Raw genomic sequence first — 12,215 nt, forward strand, 5'->3', positions numbered from 1 at the left:
GTTGAACACTCAGGCTGTTCAGGTTAATCATTTTGACGGTTTTTTTTTTTCCCTGCACGAACATATCTTACCCCCACCCCTCCTACCTCAGTTGTTGCACACAATAGTTTTCAAATGTTTTATATGCTGATCTGCACCAAGCAGTCAGATAAATAACACACTTGAGGGGTGTGTTACAAACACTGTTACTGTGATAAACTAATATTTATTAAAAATAAAAACTTGAGCTAAATTTTAGTTAACATTTAAACATTTGAATAATAACCTTGTAAAAAAGGTACACAGTAGTGCATAACTGGATGAAAAAATGTGTTTAATTTATTTCATTCATTATAATTTTGATCTTTACTCTAATACTCTAATAAAATCCATTCCAGCCACCTTCCACATTACATCTGTAAACAGTACAGATTTTCTGTGCAGACCTAAGAGGTTTTTAGAGAATATTAGTGAACAAACAGCAACATGAAGACCCAGGAACACATCAGGGAGGCCAGGGATGCAGGTGCAGACAGGTTCAAAGCAGTGCTAGATTAGATATCAATATTTCACGCTTTTAACATCTCATAGAGCACTGTTCAATCAACGGCACAAGCCACAACTTACCAAGACATGACTGTCAAACCACACACTAGAGCCAGGCAAAGAAACCATCAATCAAAGACATAGCTAGAAAGGTTCATTGTTTCTCTAGAAGAGTTGCAGAGAACCATTACTCAGTTAGGAAAATCTGTCTGCATGACAACGATTAGCCATGTGCTCCATTAAGCAGCTCTTGTATCTGTTGTGGCTGAAATGTTGTAACTTCCGAAGACAAATGGGGACATGGTAAGGAAAGGAACGTGTCAGGAAAATGTGAGTCAATCTTAACTAATTATTTAACTAATATTTTTAATGTTGCAATTATTTTTTTGTCTGAGAAAAAACATATTCACTTGTTAGAATGTCCCAGTCAAAATTCTGACCTTGTGCAAAAAAGAATAGACACAATTTCCATTCCATTACATGTTTGAAGCTGGAAGAAGCATCTTCCAAAATGTTTTGCAGTCAAATGTGGTTCTACAAAATATTAATTCATTTGGCCTGAATATAAATACAAGCTGAACTTTTTAGTTTGTAATATTTCACAAACCACATTTCCTTCCTTTTCCATTTCAAAATTCTGACCTACTCTGAACATTGAAGGGACGTACTTCACAACAAAGAGCAGATATTAGTGCAAACGACTGAGAAAACCACATTTTATCCAGACATTTATTGTGCTTGAATGCAAGAGTGTTACAACCTTTTTGACTTCTCATGTAGAAAAGCTTACCTTGTATAAAAGCTGTCCTGCAGCGAAGGTCAACATATCATGGCTAATCTACAACACAGGGCCTTATGGCTTCTAGATTCAATTACTTTATCTACTTCTTTTTACCTACCCTGTGATTAATGAAAGTCCAGTCACAGGAAGGAGGACCAGTGAAGGTTACACTGCTGTTCACACATGCAAATGCCCGCAAGTATGCACACAATCACACATTAATATGCCACGGTTTCACTATTAAGCATAATTTTGGTAAAATTGCATGGAGATGATTTCCTCGCAGTGAATTGTTGTTTCTCAAAGGCTTTATTATAATGGCTACAAATCAATAAGTTTTAGCTTGTGTAATCATGTAAAAACAAAAAATGAAAGAAAAATGTAATAATTTTTGTTCACTTAGTGATAATAAGAAAACATTCATGCATGAAGTTTGTTTTATTGCACCTCTGCTCCTTCTCATTTTTACTTTTTGTATTTTTAGTAGTAACATCCCGAGGTAATGAATTATTTCACCGACTGTCTTCTGCTTTTACTTTGCACATTAAATTCTCAGCCTTTACTTTATAAATCTTCTAAGACATCTAACTCTTTTTTTCCCCTTGCTTCTGTGAAACATGCATTTGATTAAAGTGCAGTAGTCATAACGTATCATTAAATCTGTGCTGTTGGTGTTGAGAGAACTGTCCCAAAGATAGAAGGGATTTTATGCTTTCCTATGTTTCGTACGTGAAGTACCTCATAATTTTGTATAATCTGACAAAACATATGACAGTTCTATTCTAAATAATACTTTTGTGTTTAAAAACAGTGGATAAAGCATTCAAATGCTTTTAAAAATGTGCATTTTCACGTGAAGCATTCCATTACAAATCAAAAGATCAAGAAAAATGTTTCAATTTGTGATCAATCTGCAGAAAGAAAAACCGAGTATTCAAAAAGTCTACTTGCTTCATTTACTTCCAGCTTTTCTAGCACTGGACCACTGAGCTTGTTTTAGTTTTTGGGGGTTGTCTGATAAGCTGCCTGAGGTTACAAAATGTTGCTCAATGTCTCTTAAGGCCTCTCAAAGTCTTATTTGGCTAATAGAAACCTCTTTATCTCATTCCATCTCTACATCTTCACCTATTGCCCAAAAGAGTTTGGACTCTGTGGATACTATTAAACAGCTTCCAAGAGGTTTTGAGTTACACTTGAGCTTTTATAAAATGAAATCAAGATTGTATTATGCTTTGTTTTCTGTAATGCACATTGTTGTGGATTTTGTCGAGTTACCCTTTTTGTTCAATAGTTTGTGACATCCATCTGTGAGAACAAGTCACATAAACTTTCACTAACTTACTTACCAACTTCATGACAATAGCTTGGCTTCACATACTTGTTACAGCCCTGACAGGTAAGCTGATTATTGTATATGCATTATAACCATTCTTCCATGATTGACATTAGTTTTTTTTTTCTTTCCCTGGATGTCTTATAATTTCTAAGACATCTGAAATCAATTTCGCCGAGCAGCCAACATGTTTTGCAATTCTTCATAATTTGTCCTTTCTAATCAGCTGTTTACTCTAAAAACAGTTCTTTAAAACTGTGTGACTCCGATGCACTATAAGCAGCATGAACTGTGACTTGGTAAGCAGAACTGTGACTATAATAATAATAATAATAATAATAATAATAATAATAATAATAATAATAATAATGGAGGAAGGAGGTTGCGGTCTAAGAGAGAAATTCAAATGATTGACTTTTCCCTAACCAAGGGACGAGGAGAGCCTTGGTCCCTTGGTTAGGGGAGCCTTGGTCCCTAACTTCAGGTCGACAGTTTAACACTGCATGTTTCTCAGAATGAATGATCTCAATGATAAAAGTTCACACTGCTATTATTTGGATCACTCCCCTTTAAATTAATTACTCAATTACAGAGTCAGCAGAATGCATCATGTGACTGATTGGTCTGTTGCTTTTCCACTTCTAGGATACCTACTGATAAATATTTGAAAACGTAGAAGTATAATTTATCCATCCATTTTCTGTACACCCTTGTCCCTAGTGGGGTCAGGAGGGGTGCTGGTGCCCATCTCCAGCGAACGTTTCGGGCAAGAGGCGGTGTACACCCTGGACAGATCGCCAGTCTGTCACAGACAGACAGTATAATTTATTCCAAATCAAAAACACTGATCATTCTGGCAACTGAACTTGGACTATGTGCATTTTGTCATACAAATATTTGTATGACTTGATAAATGTCCAAAGTAGTGTCTACTCTTTACACAACACTTATAAAAGCAACTAAGCTGCATGTAGACTCGCTTGTCTATAGAAGTTTTATCAAGCTACATAACTCATTTACTGGTTCCATTCACCAATCTTTCAAAATTTTCTGTTGTAAGATGTTTATTTATTTACACTCCATGTGAGCTGTCCCTTTGGTATTTTCATTCACTTTCTGGTAGTATGGAAAGTGTGCAGAGACAAAACAAACTCAGTTTCCAAATGTAGTGCTGAAATGTTCAGGAACTTCAACGTTGGGCTCCAGTGACATTGGACATGTGCCATCTATGCTTTTAAAACTTTACTGGGAACTGAGCAACGCTCATTATCTTTTAAAATATCCCACAAAGTGTCAAAGTAAATAAAATGATCATGACCTGAAGTAACTCTAAAACATTTGCAGTTTTATTTTTATTTCTGCTAATCAACAGACAAATACATTAATGTTTGTTCCAGATGGCTGATTCTTATACTGTATTTAAAGGTCGTTGTGTTGAGAACCCCATTTATCTTAATGGCTATTTCATGGAAAATCACACACAGTTGTAGCAGGATTAGAAGCAGGATTGGCAAGAAACAAAACAGTGCAGGAAAAGATTTAAACACCTCACTCATTTCATCTCATGTCTGTCTGCCGGTTATGATCAGAAAGAAAGAGCTTGTAGTTCAAGTGGTCTGCAAAAATCCATGCTCGACTAACTGAGGCACCTTTTCTCCTCTTCACTTTTCTTTGTGCCTCGTTTTGTGACAGCACCTCAGGCCAAAACTTGGATCCGGCGGGAGGAATTGGTGTGAGGAAAATTCATGCAGTCAACAGCTAGCCATGCACAGGTAATCAAATCAAGAAATGACCCTTGTCTGCACAAGACACAGCAGTCAGGGGAAAATAACATGCACAGTAATTTGCAGTATGACACATAGACTTTTAAACCAATGTTTTAAACCAGAAACTAAATTTTTCCAAAATTTAGCCCCCAAAGCTTGAAGAAATACTGAATTGGAATGCGTTTTTTTTGTGTGTTTTTTTACATGTAAAGTAATTCAAAATTGCATTTTCATGTCTTAATATCTTATACACATTGCGTTGCAAACCCTTAATATTTGTCCTGATTGAATTCAAACAAAAACCTCAGTGTATTTTAGTGGGATTTTATTTGGCCAAAACAACATTCCACATAATTTTGATAAGATTAGGTATAATCTTAATTTTGAAAAAGAATTAAGATTATACCTGATTTTTATTTACACATTTTACTAATAAAACCTAAAAAGTGTTTGTGAATTTATTCATCTCCCTTTACTATAGTACCCAAAATAAAATGTACTGTATGAAACTGCCTTCAGAAATCACCTAATCACTGCCGAATCTACCTGTAATTTATTCTCATTGGGCTCTGCCATAGCAAAGCATAGGAGAGCATTGCATTTGCAAAGCAAGGCATTATACCGCTGCGTGCACCCCCACGATATATATATCAAAACATGGATGCGGGCTATTACTTCTGTTGGCATTTCAAGTAACCATGGTGACGTAATTAGCGAAGAAACGAGCCAAATTAAAATCAAAACGAATTCTGACAGTTTTGTGGTCAGTTAGATAAAATTTTGTCTCCCCCACTGTGTCTCACTCACACATGACAGTTTTCAGAGAGGATTAGTTACCATAGCGACAGAACACTGAGGAGAGCAGAGATGTAGAGAACTACAGAAATGGCGGAACGCTCAGTTCCTACAGAGGAGGGCAGAGTTTCCAGTCACAACTACAGACACGCCAGTTGGTGGAAAACTTACTACAGACAAGTATGTATGCTTTAATATATTTACCCCCAATGCCAAAAAAGAAAATAATAATAATTTTCCTACTGCACAATTCTACAATAACAATATTTGCTGTTAATCTGTTGCTAAAAGGTGAGCGTGTTTTCTGGTAACCAAGTGCCACGAAGTAAACATCTGATTTTTACTTCTGCAAAATTTACCAACTGTAAATTTCTTGTGTCTAGGCAGTTGTGTATTTCAAAAGAGCTTATGTCTTATAAACAATAATTAATTTGGTGTTAAGAGATCAGCTTTTTTTTCTGGTAACGAACTTCCACGAGGTATAAATCAGATTTTTACTTTTGTATTAAATGTCCATTTTATATTTACCACCAATAAAAGAAAAAAATTTTTTTTTTTTACTTTTCTGAAAAATTCACTAACTGCACAATTCTTATTAAGTAGTAAGTAGTGTAAGATAAGTAGTATTTCAAAAGAGCAGAAGAAATCTTATGTTTTTTGAACAATAACTATTTTGTTGTTAATCCTTTGCTAAGAGACGAGCGCGTTTTTCTGGTAACCAAGTGCCCAAGTGAAGTAAACATCAGATTTTCACTTTTGCAAAATTTACCAACTGTAAATTACTTATATCCAAGCAGATGAGCAGTATTTCAAAAGAGCTTATCTTACATTTTATAAACAATAATATTACTAATTGTTAATTTGGCGTTAGGAGATGAGTGTTTTTTTCTACAAACGGCCACAAAGTATAAATCAAAGTTTTACTTTGTGTTGAATGTCTGTTTTATAATATATTCACCACCAATGGCAAAAGGTAAATAAAAAAACATCACTTTTGCGAAATTTACCAACTGTAAATTACTTGTGTCCAAGCAGATGAGCAATATTTCAAAAGACATAATGTTTTATAAACAATATAACTTGTTATTAATTTGGTGATAAGAGAAGAGAGATTTTTTCTGGTAATGAACTGCCACAAAGTATAAATAAAATTTTTACTTTTGTAAATGTCAGTTGAATGTCAGTTTTATCTACCACCAATGACAGAAAAAATATTTTCACTTTTCTCCAACTGCACAATTCTTGTTAAGTAGTAAGTAGTGTAAGACAAGTAGTTTTTCAAAAGAGCAGAAGAAATCGTATGTTTTTGAACAATAACAATATTTGTTGTTAATCTGTTGCTAGGAGATGAGTGTGTTTTCTGCCACATCTTATCTTATTTTCACTTTTGCAAAATTTACCAACTGTAAATTTCTTGTGTCTAAGCAGGTAAGCAGTATTTCAAAAGAGCTTATGTTTTATGAACAATAATTAATTTGGTGTTAAGAGATGAGCGTTTTTTTCTGGTAACAAACTGCCACGTAGTATAAATCAGATTTTTACTTTTACGTTGAATGTCTGTTTTATAATATATTCACCACCTACGACAAAAAAAAAAGTAACAATCAGAATTGATGGAGAGATGAGTGAAGCAATTCAAAAAGATGTTTTGTAAGAGATTTAAGACTGGATAAAAAGTTCAACTCCCAGGAGATAACAATAATAAACATTCAGCCAGAGGTACTATGGCACTGAGTATGTGTGGCAAGACAAGAGAAACGATATTCCTGCATACTCTCCATCCAATCTGACTGAGCTTGAACTATTTTGTGAGGAATGGGCAACATTTCCATTCTATGGATATGCAAAGCTGCTAGAAGAGACACAAAGAGACTTGCAGCTGGAATTGCACCTCCATTGCACCCCCATCACACACCAAAATATGCTTACACAAAATATTGACTCGAGTGAACATATATTTTTAAATATATATTTTTTTAGAGTTTTGAAAAGCATATTTTCTTCTTTTTCAACTTTACATTTATACCATACTTTGTGTTGCTCTATCACATAAAATCGCCAAAACATCTCAAGTTTGAGACAAAATATGTAGGTGTTTAAGAGGCATGAATACTTTTAGCAAAGTTGGTAATTTGATAGGTTCTTCAACAAAAAAAAAACAGTGATGAGGTTGTGCTGTGGCACACAAGTGATTATGAAATAATGAAAAAAACTGAAAATAAAAGTATTTAAAATATAGTGCTAGACCTATTTCAACTGCCAACACTTCCTCTTCATCTCCATCTGATGAGAAGAAAATCACCAAAATTGATCATGCACTATATTTTCACAATGCTTAGTTGAAGGGTAATCTTGAAGGTTGAGAGTGATTCCTCTGTGATATGCACATACAATAAAACAGCAGATTTATTGTCCTTCATCTTTGTAGAATTCCACAATTATTTATACTGAATTTAACGCAAGGCTGAAGATAAAACAGGAGGCAAAACTCTGATGCTTCCATGACATCTGGGCATCCCTTTGCCTTCCCAGCCCCATTGACATGACTCCAGGCATAGGATGACAAAGGGAAGTCCACAGGCCACATGATTGGCAGAGGAAAAAAAGCAAAAACAAAGTACATCTGCAGAATTTCTCAACTCCAGACCGTTTTCCTGAGTCCTCAGAGCTTAAGTGCAGTTTGATTCAGCATAGCCTTACAATGTCAGTATCATCAAACATCAGCAAATATTCTGGCAGTGAACAAAAAATGGTTCTGACAATTTTGATAATGGCATTTCACTTGAACTTGCTTCCTGACATTCTGGGAGCTTTCTGCAGCTCTTAAATAAGCAGTGACGTCAAGTGAAGTGCTTTCGTTTCTTCACCACACCCAAAGGGAATTGGCATGAGCTGCCAGTGTTCAGAGAAAAGCTATTATAACAAATAAAACATGGCTGTAAAGATGTTTATTTAGTTATAATTTGGTTCACGCCAAGAATCCTGCTTAGGTGCTGCTTCACTGTGGATTCTTGTTTGTGTCATGTGAGAAAAGGGGAGAAAGACAGAAGAATACAAACAGCCTAGTTTTTCTGTTCTTTTGGTGAAGAACAGTCCAAAGTGTTCAGAAAAATACATTTTTGAGAAGCTCTTCACTTATGGAGCCACTACTGCCATTATCTCTGCTTATCATTTGTCCATCCATCTATCCATTTTCTTCCGCTTTGTCCGGGGTCGGGTTGCGGGGGTAGCAACTTAAGAAGGAAGGCCCAGACTTCCCTCTCCCCAGCCACTTGTTCCACCTCTTCCGGGGGTATCCCAAGGCTTTCCCATGCCAGCCGAGAAACATCGTCCCTCCAGCGTGTCCTGGGTCTTCCCAGGATGACCAAGTTTCTCATCCTATCTCTAAGGGAGAGCCCAGACACCCTACGGAGAAAACCCATTTCGGTCGCTTGTATCCGCGATCTTGTTATTTCGGCCATGACCCAAAGCTCATGACCATAGATGAGGGTGGGAACGTAGATCGACCAGTAAATCGAAAGCTTCACTTTTTGACTCGGCTCTCTCTTCATAACGACAGACCGGTACAGCGCCCGTTTCACGGCAAACGCTGTGCCAATCCGCCTGTCGATCTCCCACTCCCTTCTTCCCTCATTCATGAGCAAGATCCCGAGATACTTGAACTCCTCCACTTGGGGCAGGACAACCCCCCCCCCCGACCCGGAGAAGGCACTCTACCCTTTTCCGGCTCAAGACCATGGCCTCGGATTTGGAGGCTCTGATCCTCATCCCGGCCGCTTCACACTCGGCTGTGAACCGCTCCAGCGAGAGCTGCAGATCAAGACCTGATGAAGCCAATAGGACCACATCATCCGCAAAAAGCAGAGACGCGATCCTAAGGCCACCAAAATGGATCCCCTCAACACCTTGGCTGTGTCTAGAAATTCTGTCCATAAAAGTAATGAACAGAATCGGTGACAAAGGGCAGCCCTGGCGGAGTCCAACTCTCACCGGAAACGAGTCTGACTTACTGCCGGCAATGCGGACCAGACTCTGACTCCGGTCATACAGGGACCTGACAGCCCGTATCAAAGGGCCCGGTACCCATACTCCCGGAGAACCCTCCACAGGGCTCCCCGAGGGACACGGTCGAACGCCTTCTCCAAGTCCACAAAACAAATGTAGACCGGTTGGGCGAACTCCCACGCACCCTCCAGGACCCTGCCGAGGGTGTAGAGCTGGTCCAGTGTTCCACGACCAGGACGAAAGCCACACTGCTCTTCCTGAATCCGAGGTTCGACTATCTGACGGACCCTCCTCTCCAGGACCCCTGAATAAACCTTGCCAGGGAGGCTTAAGAGTGTGACCCCTCTATAATTAGAGCCCACCCTCCGGTCCCCCTTTTTGAACAGGGGGACCACCACCCCAGTCTGCCAATCCAGGGGAACTGACCCCGATGTACATGCAATACTGGAGAGTCGGGTCAGCCAACACAACCCTACAACATCCAGAGTTTTAAGGAACTCCGGGCGGATCTCGTCCACCCACCAAGGAGATTTTTAACCACCTAGACAACCTCGTCCCCAGCGATTGGATAGCCCATCCCAGAGTCCCCAGGCTCAGCTTCCTCAGTGGAAGGCATGTTGGTGGGATTGAGGAGGTCTACGAAGTATTCTGCCCACCGGCCCGCAACGTCCCGAGTTGAGGTCAGCAGCACACCATCCCCACTATAAACAGTGTTGGTGCTGTACTGCTTCCCCCTCCTGAGACGCCGGATGGTGGACTGGTGGACTTATCATTTGTTTCCCCCCATAAAAAGGTACTGCTTGATTGGTGCTTCTCTCTTTTCCATTTTCTTTTCCTCTTTTCCTCTCTTTTCCCTTCTCTCTTTTCAATTTCTGTCCTCATAAGTCCCAGTTGGTCACAGCAGACCATCAGAACATTTTATTTTTTCTCTCGGGTTCAGAATTGAAACAGAAGAAGCGTTTACTGCAAAAGAGATTTTAAAAGCCAGAATAAAGTTGAATGAAAATGCACTCAGACAATGTTAATGTTTTGGAGATATGGTGGCCTGTAGCATAAGCCACCTAAAGCATAATAGCATCATTTATTTTGAAGGGGAAAGAAGGAATGTGGCTGACAGCCTCATGTTGTGAGGCTTTTTCGCTGATGGAGCATCTGGTGTACTTCACAAAATAAAAGGCATCAGCAGAAAAGAACATTAAGTGGAAATGTTGATACAAAGTTTTATGACACTAAAACTTAGGCACAAATGGGTCTTTCAAATAGACGATGACCCCAAGAATACCACCAAAACAGTTAGAAAGTGGCTTAAGGACAACAAAGTCAATGTTTTGGAATGGCCATCACAAACTCTGCATCTCAGTCCCTTAGAAAATTTGTTAGCAAAGCTGTAAAAGTGGGTGAATGTGAGCAAGATGGCCCATAAACCTGAATCAGTTACACCAGTTCTGTCAGGAGGTTTTAGGACACCCAATATGCTTGACCCAAATCTCACAGTTTAGAGGTGATAGTACCATATACTAAAAAATGTAAACTTTTGAATTTGAAGAGAAATATCTTGCTCATTATTCTAATATTTAGCAAATGCACAACTGTTAATTTGGTATGCCAATCTAACCTAAAACTGCAGATTTATCTTATATAATAATCAGGCAATTTTGCAGCAAGAGCTGCTGAATGGAGATGCAGCTGCTCTTCATGTAAAAAAGGTTGTGTGTCTTTTACATACTGAATCATTATTTTGTTTCAACAGAATTGAAACTAATAAAATAAAATAAAATTTAATTCACTAAAATCAAAAACCGTTTAAACTATTTCCGCCCCAAGTGACATGCACATTCAAGTTCCAACTAATACTTATAGATTTTAAATTTTCATATTTCTATGTGCTGTAGTTATCGAGCATATTTATTTAAAGATTAAGTCCATCTGATTTGTCAGAAATTAAAAAACAATCCCAAACAGGGAGAGCTTAAGGTTTCAAAGGTTAATAAAGTTTTTTTTTCTTTTCTGGTGTCTAAATATAAACTGGCAGCATGTGTTCTGGAGAAAATGGGTGAGGGTAATTTTAGACTGTTGCTATAAAAAAGACAACCCAGTTATATGACAAGTATTATTCATCATAACCTAAGAACTAAAGCTTCATTATGATATAGTTATTTTGAAAACATGGCCCGTAGTTGAGCGTACACATAGTCTGTGGTAGCCCTTTCAGATATGTTAAAGGCCACTCACGTGTGTTGATCTTCTGCAGGGAGATGTGTTTCTCCAGCTGGCGTCGCAGTTTGACTTCAGCTCCGTACTTTCCTGTTGTGCCATTGTCTGCCAGGATGAAGTGGGAGTGGAGACTGTTGAGGACCGTCAGCTTGCTCATGGGGTTGGACATGGTTTGGTACGGACGCACCACCTTGCCAAAGAGGGAAGTCAGAGAGAGTGAGAGAGAAGAATAAACACACAAAGTGAAAATGTTAACCTGGCAAAGAGGTCTGTTTATGTGGAAAAATCGGGCAAGTTGCTGTTAAAACAGCAAGAGGAACTGTGAATGGTGAAGCGCTTTTTTTTTAACGTCAACAAAATAAGATGAAGTAACCGATTCCAGTTAACGCTACAGTCAAAATTTAAAAGGAAACGAAAGAAGATTTTCTGTTGAAGAAATCGCATTGTTTTAATGGAACACTTTAATTTTGCTCAACTTATCCTATTAATGTCAGTAAGAATCTTTCTGTCATCTACACAAGCAATTACTTGAAGTATTTTCCAAGTGTTTTGAAACTTTAAGCTCTGCTTTTTGATTGCACCTAAACATCCTTGCCATGTTATACCAACTTAAAGCTAAGAGAGACTGGTGGATTCACGATCAAACAAATCTCACGAGACAAAATGTCCCACAGGGCATGGATAATGAGGCACAACATGTGAGGTTTAACAAGACATGCTTTCAACACATCCAAAGGAGTTATTTTGAAGAATTTTGATCAAAGATGCACTGCAAATGGGTTCACTCTTTTTTATG

At 38.1% G+C, this 12,215-nt stretch overlaps 1 protein-coding gene across 17 annotated transcripts in view; it reads right to left on the minus strand.

The window, feature by feature from the left end:
- LOC102220179 (transient receptor potential cation channel subfamily M member 3-like) overlaps positions 1–12,215 on the minus strand; it is a 145,269-nt gene that overhangs the window by 54,528 nt on the left and 78,526 nt on the right. For all 17 annotated transcript variants that reach the window (XR_002753602.1, XM_023343973.1, XM_023343975.1 and 14 more), the window contains exon 6: positions 11,438–11,609. Coding sequence is in view for 16 of the 17 variants with exons in the window: in XM_023343973.1 (XP_023199741.1) it covers positions 11,438–11,609 (172 nt within the window). In the remaining variant the exon portion in view is untranslated. The remainder of the gene's footprint in view (positions 1–11,437; positions 11,610–12,215) is intronic.

Source organism: Xiphophorus maculatus, chromosome 12, assembly GCF_002775205.1.
Source record: "Xiphophorus maculatus strain JP 163 A chromosome 12, X_maculatus-5.0-male, whole genome shotgun sequence".
In the NCBI taxonomy this organism is placed as follows: Eukaryota; Metazoa; Chordata; class Actinopteri; order Cyprinodontiformes; family Poeciliidae; genus Xiphophorus; species Xiphophorus maculatus.